Here is an 18,630-nt window from a genome sequence, read left to right as displayed (position 1 = left end):
CAAAAATTGAAAATGTTTCTCTAATATCCTTAAATGTTAAGAAATAACTAGAACTATTCTTGCAGCAGTAACTAGGTAACTACATTTACAGTTTTAATAATACACTTCTGTGTACCTGCACTGCTCCACTCTTAAAGACAGTCCTTTCAAAATAAAGTATTGCCTCTTCATACAAAGTAAGTTCTACCATCATCACTAAGAAAAGTCCATCATGAAAAATTATTTTAGATTATGTTCTGAGAATTCAACATTCTACTACACAGATAAATGCAATTCCATGCTTGCAGTACCACATTCATTTCAGAGAAGTATTTTTCTTAGATTGTGACTTTTGCTGAGATTTTTTTAAAGTCCTCTACATAATGCTGGACAATTCTGTCAAATGCAGTTTCAAAGCTCAGTATACCAAAAAGCAGAAGTCTATCAGGATCTCGTTTATTGCAAATTATGTGAAGCAATATCTCAGGAATGCACTATTGTGCAAACAGAAACCAGACTGAAATTTATTTCAGGGTGTATAAAAGCTTCATTGAGTACTTTCTGTAACTTTCTTTAAGGCAATTATAAGATCTTAAAAAAATCTTCAAGTGTGATAATTTCCTAGACTGAATTTAAAGTAGCAAATAATAATAATAATAAAAATAAAAATAAAATAAAATTTAAAAAAATACGATAGGAAAATTAAATTATAGTCATCTTGGAATTATAGAACAGAAAATGATAAAACAATTTTCTTAAGAAATGTGGAATGGAATTAGAAATTGAATATGAATTGTTTGATGGTGAAAATATTGTGAAAAAAGAATTCAGAAATACATTTAAAGCTAATATTTGAGGAATAAACCTAATCAAATAAATTGGTTTTCATTTAAATGATAAAACAGAGAATTAATTTTTTGCCCTATCCATAACCTTAACTACAATCTTTTAATACACATCAAGATTAAGCCATGGAACATAATATTTGTATATGGAAACAGAATTATTTATAGTACTTTATAAAGGATTTATTTTGGAAATAAATAAATAAATAAATAAATAAAATTGTTTATCCATTGAATAACATTTTTTCTATCATCTTTGTGTTTGTTTGTTTGTTTTTTTTCCCCAATGAAAGGGTTTGCTTGATTTTCTTCTTCTTTGGTTGGTATGGGTGAATATTATGACTAATAACAAATTTATATATAAAATAATTTTTAAATTCTAAATTTAAATAGACTTTTATTTCATATAATTACTAGAATTCCATAGAAGACTTAAAAATAATTAACAGATACCATGAGAAACATGATTCATTTTCATATGATCTGCTTTAACTTACAATGCAGTTGGGTCTAGGCAAAGAATGTTTTTGCAGCAATTAATAATCAAAGGTCTATGAGAGGCAATTAGCTTGATTAACATGCCCCTGAGACCTTTTCATTAAGGTTGTGTCTATGGAGTCAGTAATATGCAGATTCTGTGAAGACAGGTTACAAAGAAATAACAGTTCAATACTGCACCATACTTTCAGCAATTTACAAACAGGTACACTCAAAGTGATAGTATGAATACTACAGTATACAAAAATTTATATTGTAGAGAGATTCTGCAAGTACAAATGCTTTCACTCAAGAGTTTTGGGCAGTAGTTCCATTTTAGAGTTTGTCTGGGTTTGCTTTATAGAATCTTCCTCTTCTCATCTTCTCATTTCTGTCAAGTCTTACTCAACACCTAAATTATTGATATTACAGAAATAAATGTAATAAACGCCTATCAGAAACATTATCTGCATACGTGCTATCCCTTCACAACACTCCCCATTTTTTACTTTATTTATGCCAGAGGGGAGAAAGGGACTATAGAGGGACCAGGATAGACTGGATTGATGGGCCAAGGTTAACTATATGAGTTTCAGTAGTGCCAAGTGTCGGGTGCTGCATTTGGTTACAACAACCCCAGACAACCCTACATGCTTGGGGAAGAGTGGTGAGAAAGCTGCCTGATGGAAAGAGAACGTGGTGTATTGATATACTGAATACTGAAGTTGGCTGAATATGAGCCAGCAGTGTGCCCAAGAGGCCAAGAAGGCCAAAGGTATCTGGGCTTTTATCAGGAATGGTGTGGTGAGCAGGACTAGGGAAGTCATCCTGCCCCTGTATTTGGCATTGGTGAGGCTTCAACTCAAGGACTGTGTTCAGTTTTGGGCACGTCAGTACAGAAAGGACCTAGAGGTTCTGGAGCAGGTCCAAAGAAGGGCAACAAGATTTGTGAAGGGCAAGAGAATGTGCCCTACGAAGGAACTGGGGCTGTTCAGTCTGGGAAAACAGAGGCTGAGGGAAGACCTTATTGCTGTCTTCCAATACCTGAAAGGCAAGCATCTGACAACAAGAGCACGGTGACACGACAAGGGGAAATGGCCCCAAGTTGTGCCAGAGTAAGTTTAGGTTGGCTATCAGGAAAAGCTTCTATACAGAAAGGGCTGTTGAGCACTGGAATAATCTCCTCAGGGAGGTGGTTGAGTCACCATCTCTGGATGTATTTAAAAAGCATTTGGATGTGGTGCTCAAGGACATGCTTTAGCAGTGGGTTGTTAGATTTAGGGTAGTATGGTTAGGTCACGGTTGGACTCGATGATCTTTAAGGTCTTTTCCAACCTGATTGATTCTATGATTCTATGATTAGTGTACTTGCCCTTTTCATTTCACTTATTCTAACAGCCAGCATTCTACTAAAAATACAAGCTCTGAAAACTCTGTGCTTATTACTCTAGAGTGCCGTTCTTATCAACTTTTTTAATAATACTGTAAAGGATTTTGAGAAGATCTATTTGCAATCTGCAGCAACAGTTATCTTTATTGGTTTCTTGTTGGCCATAGATAAGAAGAAACAACATTTGACCAAGAACAGATTTTTTTTGTATAGTCTTAAAAATAACTATAGGGATAAGGAAAAAGTTTACAAGGAATGTTCTCTGTTTGCAAAATGCAGTAAGTTTATACATTGCTTTAGTACTGTATTTAGACTGGCATACAGAAAGTGATTTAAACTCTGAGCAAGAAAGCAAATCCTTTTTATTTCATAGAAAATTCTAGTGCAGTTAAACATAGGATAAATTAAACTTTTCTCTCTCTGTAAATTTCATTTAATTTTTTTTTTTAATATTAACCAGTATTTAACTAACAAAATTACTTCAGTCTTGTGTATAGATTTTAACAATCTAAGTTTCTGTCACACCTTTAGAAGTAGGTTTGTATTACATGTACATTGCAATGCAAAAATGGAAGCACATTGGATTAATGTAGTTTGGTCAAGGTCATATCAGGAAGTCCTATAAATTCATGTCTTCTCCCTTTTCTAAGCTAGCATTTTCTTTCATCAGATTTAGTTAATTTTTTTACCTTTCACCTTCAGTGGGTATCTAGAAATATAACATCTTATCAAAATATACCCAAGAATGTAGCTTATTTGACGTAAGCAACTGTTCTCTCTGTTTTCATTTTTTATAATCAAAATGCTAAATATTTATTGCTTCAGTGTATTTTCTTAATGAAGTAGTCTTTTCAGATTCCAGAAGATAAATTCCTCTCCTGCTCAAAAATCACATCTCAAGTCCAAAAGTCTTGAATGTCTATCATTACATTCTGCTACATTTATTTCATTTATCTTTTTTTTTCTCTTGCCTACAGGTTTTGTTGTATTTACTACTGTATGACCATATTTTCTAAATTCTACATATTATCTCGTGTTTTGTTTTTTTTTTTTTTGATATTTTTTTAGGTTTAGTTAATTCAATTCCATTATCTGTTCCATCATTTTCCTCATTACTTGCTGGTGCCATTGTTCCATATATTTAATTGCCATTACTCTACTATCAAATCGGCTTTACTCTCTGATCTTTTTTCCTTTTTCTCCCTTCCTCCTCAGTGATTTTTTACTGGAACTCAGCCCTTTTCTTTTTCTCTCTCTCCCTTTATTTATTTATTTATTTTTAAGAGAACAGTGTTATCCTACTTGTTTTTTTCACTGGCCCATAAATTCTCAAGTGAAATTCTTTCTTTCCTTCAGTGTTTTCTCTTTTCATGCAAATAATGAAGAAAGCTATAGAACAGTGGCTCGGCTTAATGAAAAATCAATGACAGAGTGATCAGCTATTTGGAGGTATTTCAAAGTGCTGAGTCCTTTATTTGATTCTAATCAACTCATTGTTTCTGCTCTGGTTGCAAATCTGGAGAAAAGTGAATAGCGGTGAGAGAAGAAAAGTACCTTTATTTAGGATGTAGTAAAAACAGGTTGAGTGGAAAAACCTCCAAGTTACATCTGCCTCTGATGATTACGGAAATATTTTATGTTCAGTAAAATTCCACTAACTATCAACAACTTTTGGTTTATACCAAATAATATTTAAACAGAAGAGTGAAAAAGTAAGCATTGCACATTTCTAGTTGTCAGTATTACTTGGGAATTATTTCAAGTGTTCCACCCTGAAATACATCTTAAAGGCAAAATATCCAAATAATCAACTTTACTTTGACTCTGCCAAATTTAAACTAAAACCTCAAAAAGACAATTTTATTCTTCTTAATTTTATTATTAATTACTGATTGTGCTAGCTTGAGTAATTTTTATTGTAGCAGGTGAAAAGGATAGAATATTTTGGAGGGCAAGTCTAATGATGGGATCTGAAATGGTAATAGTATAAGACAAATGATTTGGTAAGTGTCTCTATATGGTTTTTGTAAGCAAGAAATTTTCCACATGAGACAGAACTTACAAAGAACATGAGGATATACACACATAAACCAACATGGAGCTACATGCAAGAAAACTGTCTGGACTGACAAAATGGAGCCAACACATAGCACAGCATCCAGGTGCTATGTTTAGGAAAACTGTGCTATGCACTGCAGCACTATAGATAACCTAAGGATAAAGGAAGTGTGAAGAGAAAGAGAACTTAGATTTATTATAAATAAAAGAAATCCTCTATGCAGGAAATCCTGTAAACAGAAACCCTGACATAGAGGAAAAGGAGAAAGAAGGTAGCATCACAGATCCCCCTCAAAATAAGGTAGCCAGTTTGGCTGGGAGATAGTAACTAATAAGCATAGATATAAACTATCAAAAAAAAAAAAAAAAAAAAAGTGAATGGTAAGGTTAGAATTTTAAGGAACAAAAAATGATAGTGTGCTGATCAGAAGAAAAGGATTACTGTAGCTACCAGGGTGGCAATATGTGACATACAACAATCTGGAGGCTATGTAATGTTAACAGCTAAGACTAATTGCTACCTATTTGACCCAGACTTCATCTGCATTGATCTACTAAAAAAAGAAACACATATTCAGCATATCTAGATGAAGAAGCAGAGCAACTAAATAATGGCACTATAATTTTCTGTTATTGTTATGTAAAATATATATATTATATATATATATAAAATATATATTGTCATATATAATGTATTGCTATATATTGTATATTGGGAGGAGAGGAGAGGAGAGGAGAGGAGAGGAGAGGAGAGGAGAGGAGAGGAGAGGAGAGGAGAGGAGAGGAGAGGAGAGGAGAGGAGAGGAGAGGAGAGGAGAGGAAAAAGAAAACAGAAAATAGAAAATAATAGAAAATAGAAAATAGAAAATAGAAAATAGAAAATAGAAAATAGAAAATAGAAAATAGAAAATAGAAAATAGAAAATAGAAAATAGAAAATAGAAAATAGAAAATAGAAAATAGAAAATAAAGCTCTTTGGTACTTATTGAAAGTATATTAAATACCATGCTCAGGAATTTCTTAAGAAATAGGTGTACTAACAATTATATAGATTGTAAAGTAAAAGACAAGTATATGTCACTACTGGGGCTGTCATTCTCTTAGCCACCTATATATACATCATATCACCAATACTAACTGCATGTTTTAAAATTAACTGCTGTTTCTATATGAGTGAGTAATTCAGTGAGTAATATGAAGAGTAGTCAGTGAAAAACTCACGTAGTTAGTCCCTTATCTATTTTTGTGCAGTATCCAAATCTTGCCTTTTATTTTGTCCTAGATATTAAATCAAGGCCTGAAGGAATCCAACAGGCCTTCCTGGCCATGATCAGCTTCAGCTGTGATTCCCTCTTACACCTACACATGGGCCCTAGGACTCTGTTGCAGTTCATCCCCAGTGTCCAGACTATATACTAGTTTACAATCTAGGGTTTCTGGTCCTCAGCTACCTAACTGTCCCTACCTGCTGTATGAACATTCTGGTCCCAGCTGGGAGAAAATATAAATACTCAGAAGAATGAAATATGCTGAAAGCTTAGTCAAACACAATAATATTATTTTTTTCTGCAAACTGCCTTTATTTTTAGGTGATAAAAATATGTTTTATAGAAATATAAATACATACATAGTCTTCTCAGCTTTAAATTATTCTCAATTTTCTCTATTTATAGTTTGAGGCAAATATCTAGCATATTCAATTTGCTTGATCAAGCATATACAATAAAATAAAAGATAGAAGTAGATATTTGGGCGCTTTCTTTTATGGCCATATCTGACATTCTTTTCTTTCATTTATGGTTGTTTAGCTGCCATTTAGTGCCATTTTTACCAGTTAAGTATGTTCAGCAATTACTGAAGATAGTTCATAACTGAAAAATTCAACAAGATTCAAATCTGAGGAGAAAAATAATCAGAGATATACAAATCTGTATGGGAATGAAGTCGGTGACCATGAGCTTCACAAACAGCCCAACTGTGAAATTTCTTTATGTCATACAAAAACCTCTTTCAATAAGATTAAGGAAATGATGACGAATGAAATTTGATTACGTTTTGTGAATGCAAACAGATAAAAAATAAAATACACTGTCTTCTCACCCTTCCCATTCTTTTCCCAAATCTACTGGATGTTATGCATTTGAAAAACAGAATTAACAACCTGCACTTGAGATGAAGAGTTTTACCGTTCTGATTTTCCTCTAGTAATGTATTACCTATTTGTGAAGAACAGGTTCTGGATTGGAATTCTTCCTCTCTTTATTTTTTTTACATTATTATCAGTAAATCAATACCTGCTATATAATATTTAACATTATGAAACCCTATCCCTTTTCTTCCAAGGCCATGAATCCCTGCTTCCACAGGGATTTCCACAGGAAATATGGGCGTACTTCCTTTTCTTTTCCCTCAGTTTGATCAGCAGCTCCATTGCAGAAATTTTGGAGCAGGTCCAAGGAGGGCCACAGAGATGATCAGAGGGCTGGAACACCTCTCTTGTGAAGAAAGGTTGAGAGAGCAGAGCTTGTTTACCTTGGAGAGAAAAAGGCTCTGGGGAGACCTCATTGTGGCCTTCCAGTACTTGAAGGGAGTTTGTAAGTGGAAGGGATACTCACTTTTTCAATGAGCAGACAGTGACAGGATAAGGAGAAATGGCTTTAAACTAAAAGAGGGGAGATTTGAATTATATGTTAGAAGGAAATTCTTCACTCAGTGGTGAGTCACTGGCACGGGCTGCCCAGAGAAGCTACGTGTGCCCCATTCCTGAAGGCTTTCAAGGCATGATTAATCTAGTGGCAGTCAGATCAAGTGGTTGGCAACCCTGCCCACAAGGTCCCTTCCAACCTAATTGATTCTGTGACTATGTGATCCCTTTTTTAGAGCAGCATTATGCAAGCGAAAATGAAACTGGATGCTTCCTGAATGAGAATATTTGCTGCATTCTTTATCATGATAAATATTAGTAGTAAATATATGAGCAATACGATTTACACTGCTATTGAACTGAATAACTGAACTTGTTAACTGAACTTGTTATTAACTGAACTTGGCAAGGGACGTGAAAAACAATAAGAAAACCTTCTACAGGTACATTGCCCAGAAGAGACAGGCCAAAACGGGCGTACCTACTTTGGTTAATTTAAAAGGAGAACTGGCTTCAACAGATGAAGAGAAAGCTGAGGTGCTGAATGAGTTCTTCACCTCAGTCTTCACTGGTGGCCAGGATTCTAGTCTTTTTCACGTCCCTGAACCCTGCATCCCCAAACCTCTATGTGGGGACCAAGGAGGTAAATCCCTCCCCACTGTAAGGGCAGAGCAAGTCCGAGAGTGCCTCCTTAGACTGAATGAATACAAGTCTATGGGGCCGGATGGCGTGCATCCCAGGGTCCTGAAGGAGCTGGCTGAGGTGGTTGCCGAGCCGCTCTCCATCATATTTGAGAAGTCGTGGCTGTCAGGTGAGGTCCCGGACGACTGGAGGAAGGGTCACGTCACTCCCATATACAAGAAGGGGAGCAGGGAGGACCCGGGGAACTACAGGCCGGTGAGTCTCACCTCCGTGCCTGGGAAGATCATGGAACAGATCCTCCTGGACAACATGCTCGGTCACATAAAGAATGAGCATGTGATCCGAGACAGCCAGCATGGCTTCACTAAAGGAAGGTCATGCCTAACTAATCTTGTGGCCTTCTATGATGGAGTGACGGCATTGGTGGACGAAGGGAAGGCGACCGATGTCATTTACCTGGACCTGAGCAAGGCCTTTGACATGGTCCCCCACCACATCCTCATCTCCAAATTGGAGGGAAGTGGATTTGATGGGTGGACGACCCGATGGATAAGCAATTGGTTGAAAGGCCGCAGACAGAGGGTGGTGGTCAATGGCTCTATGTCCAGGTGGAGGCCGGTAACAAGTGGTGTCCCCCAAGGGTCTGTCTTGGGACCGGTGCTCTTTAACATCTTTATTAATGACATCGATGAGGGAATTGAGTGCACCCTCAGCAAGTTTGCTGACGACACCAAGCTGAGTGGTGCGGTTGATACGGTGGAAGGAAGGGATGCCATTCAGAGGGACCTCGACAGGCTGGAAAGCTGGGCTCGGGTGAACCTAATGAGGTTCAACACGGCAAAGTGCAGGGTTTTGCATTTGGGCCGGAAGAACCCCAGGCACCTGTACAGGCTGGGAGGAGCGGTCCTTGAGAGCAGCTCGGCAGAGAAGGACCTGGGGGTCCTGATGGACGAGAGACTGAACATGAGCCAGCAGTGCGCTCTGGCAGCTCGAAAGGCAAATGGGATCCTGGGCTCCATCAGGAAAGGGGTGGCCAGCAGGGACAGGGAGGTGATTGTCCCTCTCTACTCGGCTCTTGTGAGGCCCCACCTGGAGTACTGTGTCCAGGTGTGGAGCCCTCAGTACAAGAAAGACATAGAGATTTTGGAAAGGGTCCAGAGGAGGGCGACTAAGATGATCAGGGGGCTGGAGCACCTCCCCTATGAGGACAGGCTGAGGGAGTTGGGCTTGTTCAGCCTGGAGAAGAGAAGGCTGCGGGGTGACCTCATTGCAGCCTATCAATACCTGAAGGGAACCTACACCCAGGAGGGGAGTAAACTCTTCAAAAGGGCTGACAATAGCAGGACTAGGGGAAATGGTTTTAAGTTGAAGGAGGGAAGATTTAGGTTGAATGTTAGGGGGAAGTTCTTTACTAGGAGAGTGGTTAGGCCCTGGAACGGGCTGCCCAGGGAGGTTGTGGATGCCCCGTCCTTGGACGTGTTTAAGGCCAGGTTGGACGGGGTCCTGGGCAACCTGACCTGAATGTGTATGTTTGGTGGCCCTGCTAGGCAGGGGGATTAGAACTACATGATCCTTGGGGTCCCTTCCAACCCAGGTGATTCTGTGATTCTGTGAAAATGTATCTCACTCAAACTACAGCTTTCCAGAAGTGGACATTTGTGTCACGGCTCTGAATGATGCACTAATAAAATTATATTCTGGGATTCATTAAGCTCTTGATTTTTCAAATAATTTTTTACTCTTTTGATCCGTTTGTGTGAGAAGATGCTTACAGACACACACAAAACAAAGAAAAAAACATTTTTCCACTTCAAAAGGAATTGTCTTTTTCTAATCTCTCTAGAGATCCTCTTGTCACAAAAATTGCAAAAGTTCCACAAGATCATGTAGACTGAGATTTTCACTACCTCATTTTCACTTTACATTCATTTATCCATGACTGTATGTTTCTTAATTCATTTTGTAGAGACAATAACTTTTATGAAGGCTAATTCTTTAGTACATTAAATAGAATTAAAGTACAAATAGATTAGAACAATCTTAGAATAAATAGATTAGAACAATCAGTAAGGACAAAGCATATCTTATAGTCTAAATAAGAAATAATTCACAATTTAGAGGCATTTAAGATTAATTATATCCCCATACTTTTTTAATACAAGCTATATTTCAATAATATTTATAATTTACCTTGTCCTAAAGTTTGCAGGATGAGGATGCCCATCATATAATGATAAATAATCATATTCTTCTTCAAGAGCAAAAGACTGAAAGACAATCTGTATTCTGTTTCTTTCTTCTGCTATTATAACCCATGTACAATTTGCACCATTTGGATATCCGTATGGGAAGCCAGGGCTTTCTATAGTGCCATTCAGTCCTTTTAAAGTTCCACCACAGGTATAAATAAATCCTAAAACAAATAAACAAACAAAGAAACAGAAGTTAGCAATAAATAAATAAATAAATAAATAGAATTAAATCACCTTCTTTAAAAAATATAATTTCAATTCATGGTTTCTATAAATTTATCAAAATAATTCTCACCGAACACTGAGTTTAGAAAGGTGAAGACTATATATTAATATGTCATGGAAACTAAATGCAAAACAAGCATAACACATGTGTTTTCTACACTATATAACACTATATAAAGACATATGGTGGTGTCTTTGTAAATTGATGTAGACAACATCTATGACTTAATATGAGACAAAATATTTGTATTGGTTCCTTCTTTTTTTCTTTGTAAAAAGGATGAGAAGCCACTGCATAGTCAATGACTTTCTTTGTTTTGGTGCAGTTCTGCTACAGATTAAACCATAAACCTTCTGCTGCTCATACCCAGTTCAGCCAGGAAGAGACTGAAAGGATATTATGAAGAAGCTTTTTCTCAACATTAATTCTCTTGTATGAAAACTGTGCACTTAAAGGCTGAATGTCAAATCGCCATCTGTTACAACTCTGTATTATCTCATGTAAAGAAGATCTATTGTGTATTTGTAACCAGAAAAAAAACAAACGTGTCTATTTAAATAAAATATTAATATGAACAGTGAGCAGCCTATAGGTTGATACCCAAATGCATCAAGATTGAAGGACAGAGCTGCCAATAGATTCCCTTTAATATGAATATCCCAAAATGTTTAAAATAGTTCCCACATTCAAAAGTTAGATTTTCTTGGAATGCTAGCAAATATTTTTCTGCACAGAGAAACTCTTTTCTAAGGAAAATAAAATAAATGAAACAACTATAATTAGAAAAACATGCCCTCAGGTTACTGAGTACTCATGGGTTTTTCTATGCTCTTGTTCTCAGTCCTGAATCTCAGTTACAGCAATTCTTAATTGTTCTATGTCCTTATATATATATGTATATACATACACATAAACACACATATATATTTGTTTCTGCAGCCCCTCTCCAGACAACTGATCCTTTAAAAATTTGATCGGTTCCCCTGCTTTGGCTTTTATGCCCCAGAAACATCTCTTCCTCTTGCTCAGAGCAAGCAACTTCCACTAGCAGGGAGATTTCATCAACAGAGGGAAGCAGCTGCTCAGCATGCTATTTCATAGAAACATGAATTATACTTCATAACAAACTACAAACAAATGAGATGTCATTCTCTAATTATACACACATGGATATATTTGAGCTCATTAAATCATCTTCTTTATGGCACATTCACAAGTTTGCCTTCATGTTGAGCATTTAAATGTACAGAAAACTTTTCTCTGAAGTAAGAAACAGAAGTCTTTTAGGATTTTATACATTAAATGGTTACACTGTAATGTAAGTTTTCTTGACAACAGAAGAGAGGCACAGTTTTTTTTTTTATCACACTTTTCTTATTTATTTTCAGTATGAGAAAATATTCCTAGTATGAAATGTGATTACTAGTTTATTATCTGTATATCACAGATATGTAAAACAAAGATTGAGTGGAAGATCTTCTTAGAAAGTTATTGGGGATTCATTTGCCTCATCTATACATGCAGTAAATTTTAACTATCTTTTTCGTGCCAGTCAGCTTAAAGAATATATTTTCACATCAGTGACTACACTTTCATTTGTTCTTTAGCATTCATTGCTAAAAGTCTGTTTTATTTGTCACTTTTGACATCTCTCTTCCTCATTACTACTTTTAAGTCAGTTTTATATATTTATATTATTTATTGTTTAACCTAAGTTATTTTATTTAGGATTTCAGAAATAGTTTGGAATGATGTTTTTTGCAAAACTAAATATAACTAAACACATCATATGATCCACTTCATAGAAATCTCACTCTTCCTCCAAACATAGTCATTGAAAAAGACATTTAAAATAGCTAAGTCTCTACATATATCAGTTTAACTTCTTTTCCAGAAATCTGTTGTTAAGGTCTACTTTAATGACCGTGATCTTTTTCATCTAGAATTCACAGCTAGGATTCAGAACAAAATTTGCTTGCAAACTCTTTTCATTAAATGCAAGACTTTATTGAAAGTATGAGAAAAAAAAAATTGAAAGATTTAAGTTACACTAGAAACGAAAAATGATTAGTGCATTAAGTGTGAACAGGATCAACACCTTTGGTGTTTATACCAGTTAGAGTGATTCAAAGTTCTCTTTACAGTTTCCTATTAGATGTCAAAATTCAGTCGTTTAAATCTCATCAGTCTTATGCGGATTAATGTATTGTGAAATCATAAAACACCACTGCTCTTCCTGATTTCAATTATTCTTTGAGTGACTGTGGAGTCACACAGTCTGCGTTCACAGTAAACATCAGTAACATCAGTTCATTCCTTATCTCCGTATTCAATATTCATTGCCTTCTATCAAGACAAATAATATTCTAAATCTTTACTCCTTGCTTTTGCATGTCTCATAACTATACTGGTAGCATAGAGTAATCTTTTTCTTTTGCTCCTTCAACTATACTGTTTCATAATACATTTCCACAGCGCCATCCTTCCAAGCTCTCCACACCTTTTGCTTAATTTCCTCTGTTGACAGCAGTCATCACTGTAAGATAACTACACCGTGTTGGATGAGCACCCTAAGAACATACTAAGTACTTGCCTGCTTCTTTTTAAGGAATTATTTTGTACTTGTTGTCTTTTACTTAAAGAGCAAACTGAGAAAATGGAAGATTTGCTGCTCATAGGATATATATACACATATATATTTATGTATTTTTATGTATACTGATCTTTCATCTCTTTCACTACCATACAACTTAAAGCAAAGTCAATCTTATCTCGTAGTATTCCTTAATTATATCATCTGTGTTCATCTCCCTTTTTTTGTGCATGCAATCTACCTATTTGCAAAGTTATTCCACCCTCCATCTGGTGTCTCTCCTCTGTTCAGGATCCATCAACATTACTCATTTGTCTTTTTTTCACATTCTTCTGCAACAGCTTTTTCTATTTATATTCTTTGATCTGCCTATTGTCTTTGACAACAAGAAACAAAAAGTCATTTTCATGATGACCATAAGTCAGGAAGAAATATTTTCCTAGGTTACTTCTGTTGCACTGGATCTTTTTCTGTTATCTTACATCATCTTAGATTTTATGGTGCCTGTGTGCTTATCCTTCCTGTTTTCTTATTCTCCCTTGTCCTCTTGTTTGAGAAACCGCTTGCTTCTATGGTTTCTCATAATATTTTCAGGAGTTTCTTAGCACTTAAAATAACGTATTGGATTTAGTTCCTTCTTACTCTCCACTTTTTTCTCTGCCTTCCTCACATGCCTAGCAGTCTGTATACTTTCCTTACACTGCTTTGAGAAAGGAGTTGACTTTTACACTGAAGTCATTCATTGGTGTCCATTCCCAAAACAATGTAAACTCTTTGTACCTTCTGAGTTTCAATTTCCTCCTGTGCTCAATGTGAAAACTGCACATACAAGCAGCAACTCTAAAACCACAGAGCAACAGAATGGAAGTATTCTGCATCTTCAGGGTAGTTTGCAGTAAGATAGGAATCCACACCAGATAGAAGGCATTAATGTTGCTACTGTTTCAGAAACTATTTTCTATTCACGTAGAGTTCCATGAGTATTTACCTCAGTACTCAAAGAATCTTTTATACTTCCATTTTCTCCTGAACAGCAGCTCTTACAGTGAGCTTTCTACTAGGTAAAGTAGAAGGACAACAAGGTCCTACTTTGTAGAGTTTCTTTTCAACAGATTAGCTTGTAAGTTTTAATGCACGTGGTTATTCTTCCCCAGGTGAAGAACTCTTTCATTGTTTGCTTCTGCTCTCCAGCGTTTTAAAGAACTTGTTGGAGTTGGTGTGGAACACCAAACATTACTGTAAACTAGGAAGTACTATTTTTCCTCCAAAGTTTAATTTCACTGGTATAGCCTGAAAATGTTGATAAGGATTTTAGTATTCTCTAGGTCTCAGCTGTGAAAGGTGGAAGAGGAAGAACAGATTCTGCTCTTTGTGACAACACTGAGAATGTTTTTATTTTAACAAACAACCTTAGGTCTAGGAAATGGAAAGATTGCTCATGTTCACGTGGACTCCATTTTGAAGAGCTGAATTGCAAATAGCTAACACAGAAACCAGATGGTGTTTAACAAAAACATTCACAGTATTTTTGATAAATATATTGAAATAAATATTGTTTGTCATTAAAATTCATTTAAAAAATGTATTTTACTTTCTGCAACAGAAAAAAAAAAATAGCCATATCCCATAACTAAAATAAAAAAGGCATTAACTTCAGTAGTGTCATCAGTCTTTGGGGAACTTTAAAAGACATAACATTAACCTATTATCCTCTATGTCATCCAACAGATGAAGATGGTCATTTTTTAAAAAAACAAACTGTATTTTTGTCTACCATTAGGCATTAATTTATTATTATTATTTTTTTCCACAACTCCTTGACAGGAAATAATCTCTTGTTTCTGTTTTAAAAGCATTGCTACTACTGCCGTGCAATGAAAGTCTGGCTTCAACAAGTTGTCTGAATTCAGGATTTTAGCCCCAGTATGTAGTTAACTTTCCTTCTAAAGATATATCAGTGCTTTTCTCTTATTCCTCTTAGATGCCTTTTAAACAAGAGATCAGTTGATTTAAAGTGCCTTCCTGCTTGTGTAGCCAGAAAATAGCAATCTCTCAGATGTAACAACCATCTGGGCAATTGAAGTAGACGTAAAAGCAAGAAAGGACATTTGGAATTTCATCATAGAATGAATTAAAAATCCTCCCTGGGACTGAAAGCCTGCCATATTTAATAACCTTCACACACAGTAATGCTGCCAAACATGCAGGGGAATCAGATTATTTGGATTCAAATAATAAATTTCTGATCTCAACGGTATTTTGACACCCTGCTTCTCTCTTCCAGCTATAAGAATAAACATTCTGTGCAATGTCTTCTTCATTTTTGGACAACAAATCATGGAAATTGCCTTTCTGACCCTCTGAACACCTGATTTTTTTCTCCTTTTACCCACTGTTCCTGCAACCCTTCCACTTGAAAAGTCAAAAGAACTGGGTGCAAGCAGGAGTTTGTCCATGACTCTCAGCTTCCTGACAACCCTAAAGAGGACATAATATCAAAGTCACATTTGAAAATAAATCCATACAGATTTAATTTCTGAAAAAAAAGGAAGAAAGAAGGAAGAAAAGGAAAAAAAGCTTTTGCCATAATCCTACCATGTCACAGATTTAGCTAAACTCAGAAGAAGAGAAAAAGAAAGGATTTAAAAAACCAACAAAACAAAAAACTACAGAATGGTTAACAAAAACAAAACACCTTATAATAAGCTTTAAGATAGGAAATAAACATTATCAAGCAAAATATGATGCTGGCATGAAGTGATATTAACAAGATTGTAAATGGCTTAAAAAACTCGTTGCTTAGAGAATCAAGAAAAAATTATGGATCTGTTTCTCTGCCAAGAGACATGTTTTATACAGCAGCCTAAACTACCTGAGTGCTGCAGAATTAAAATGCTTTGAGAAGCAGCAGTTGGAAAAAATACAGTCTTTGATCTACTCCAAAGAGTTAAAAAAAACAATCCTCAAAAACTCCTTTCAACTAAATAGGAACCAGATTTGAATTAAATAGGCAATATCTCATTCCTCTCTTTAGTGAACATTTTAAAAAATACCACTTTTCTGATGATGGGCAAGATGAGCAGAAGATAAGATGGGAGAGAAATAGAGATCACTACGAAGACATAGTGAAGGAAGAAAAATATCCATAATTAGACAGATAGACACACATATGGTTTTTGACTGCATGGAATAGCAGGATCTGGTTTCTGGTTTTCATTTTCTGAATTATATACTATGCAACTACTATAAAAATGAAAGAGCTGTGGACAACTGAATGTGAGGAAAACAGGTGAACTAACAGTTTCCTGACACATTTCCTATAAATGAATCACAGAATCTCAGAGCATCCAGGGTTGGAAAAGACATCTAAGATCATCCAGTCTAACCATCCCCCTATCATGAATTTTTCCCCCAAAAAACATGTTGGTCAGTACATCTAAACATTTTTTACATACCTCCAGGGATGGTAACTCAATCACTTCCCTGGGCAGCCCGTTCCAGTGCCTGACCATTCTTTCGGAGAATAAATATTTCCTAAAATCCAAACTGAATCTCCCATGGTGCAACTTGGGGCCATTCCCCTTAGTCCTATTGCTGTTACACGGGAGAAGAGACTGATTAGTTTTTTACCCAGCAAAGAGTTTATCTGTCTAAGCTATGGGCTGCCAGCTTCTGCAGAATACTCTGAGAGACTGTTGAAAACTTTGCTGAAGTCTAGGTAGACTACATCAACAGTCTTTCCCTCATCCACCAGGTGGCTCACTCCATCCTAGAAGGAAATGAGGTTGTTCAGGCAGGACCTGCCTTTCACGAACCCACGCTGGCTCTACCTGATCCACTCTTTGTCCCTTACATGCCATGTGATGTACCTCAAGATAATCTGCTCCATAACCTTTCCTGGCAGCAATGTCAGGCTGATGGGCCTGTAGTTCCCCAAAAATAAAATCATGGAAGGAGTTTGAAATTAGAGGTTGTCAAAAGCTGAATATTCATATTGTATTTTTCAGTTGAGTTTTCTGTTTAAAGTTCTGTTTTCTAAACCAGGAATCTCAAATCAAGCTACATATTTTAAAAAATTTTAGTTTTGTATCAAATCCTTTATGTTAAACTTTTAAATAATTATAACCATGTTGTGGTAAGTCTACTTATGGTTTAAACAATGCATTATTAAACTGAAATGTCCATTCTGAAGTTTCCACGGCTTTTCTAAAATAAAACAGCCTAGAATTTCCTGTCATTAAGAGCACTGAACCAGACACAAAGTTTAGTGAGTAAAAGTCTTTCTAAGAACATTATTTTATGTAACTGGAGTAACTGGGTTTTAAACTCCATCTGATGAGCAGTTTCAACAAGCAGCTGTATTTACTATGACAGTGAATCAAAGAGAGAGAGGCAAGGAAGAGGATGTCTACTGACTCAACCATCCCAGCTGATTTTGCACAATTACAAAGTGTGGCAGAAATCACTATATACAGTAATCACAATTAAGAAAATCTGAATCTTCTCTCTTCTTCTCTAGTTAAAACTTGAGTTAAGCTTTTAGAATTTACTAAAAAAAAAAGGGGGAAAAGAGCAACAAATATTTAATCATATCTTTGGTGTCATTCTTTCCTTCCTCTTTGAAAATAAAAAGAAAAATCCAGCTACTCTGGATACTATTTGGTTACTATCCCAGTGTGAAACAAAATCTCTTTTGTTAACTGTAAATGACAGTTACTCTTTGTATTTCTGTCAATAAATTATATTCATGGCATCATAGAATCATAGAGCCATTTGAATTGGAAGGAATCTTTAAAGGTCCAACTCCCCTGCAATGAACAGGGACAATTACAAATAGATCAGATTGCTCAGAACCCAGCCTAAACTGACTTTGAATGTCTCCAAGGATGGGGCATTCACCACATCTCTGAGTAACCTGTTCCTTTCCTTATAGCCTAAATACTTCCTCTCTTAGAAACCATTTTCCCTTGCCCTATCACAACAGACCCTGCTAAAGATTCTGTCCCCTTTCTGATAGGCTCACTTTAGATACTGAAAGACTGCTATCAGATCTCCCCATGCCCTTCTCTTCTCCAGGCTGAACAGACTCATCTGTCCCAAGCTTAATCAACCGTGCTGAATAATCTGAATTTATGATAAGCAAAATTAGAAGAAAAGGTAATGAGAAATTCCAGTAGAAAAAGAACATATAAAAACTATGTAAGAATGTAAAAAACGTCCAAAAAGATCTCAAAAAGACAGTCACCAAAAGCACAGAAATGGATGGCAAAATGTTAATGCAATAATTCTAACTTTGATAATATAGTTGAACTTAGCATGCAAAACTGCTGGAGAAAAGAGTTATATGATTCTGTTTTAATAAATTATTCTTGTAAACAGAGAGATTTTATTGTTGATTGAATGTATTCTTGTTCATTTGCATGTAACAAGGAAATTAGGCATATTACTTACTTTTTTACAGCATCTGCTGATAGAAATTTTGACATTTTGGCAGATGCACTAGGTACTAAGCATTCACAAATGC

The 18,630-nt window shown here is 35.8% G+C and overlaps 1 protein-coding gene across 5 annotated transcripts in view; it reads right to left on the bottom strand.

Moving 5' to 3' along the window:
• The window catches only part of CSMD3 (CUB and Sushi multiple domains 3), a 528,421-nt gene that overhangs the window by 441,355 nt on the left and 68,436 nt on the right, over nt 1-18,630 (bottom strand). For all 5 annotated transcript variants that reach the window (XM_048939546.1, XM_048939547.1, XM_048939548.1 and 2 more), the window contains exon 2: nt 10,226-10,448. In XM_048939546.1, coding sequence (XP_048795503.1) covers nt 10,226-10,448 — 223 coding nt within the window. The remainder of the gene's footprint in view (nt 1-10,225; nt 10,449-18,630) is intronic.

The sequence above is a fragment of the Lagopus muta genome, chromosome 3, assembly GCF_023343835.1.
Source record: "Lagopus muta isolate bLagMut1 chromosome 3, bLagMut1 primary, whole genome shotgun sequence".
Lineage (NCBI taxonomy): Eukaryota > Metazoa > Chordata > Aves > Galliformes > Phasianidae > Lagopus > Lagopus muta.
Note: the sequence above shows the minus strand (reverse complement) of the source record. Positions and strands in the feature narration are given on the sequence as shown.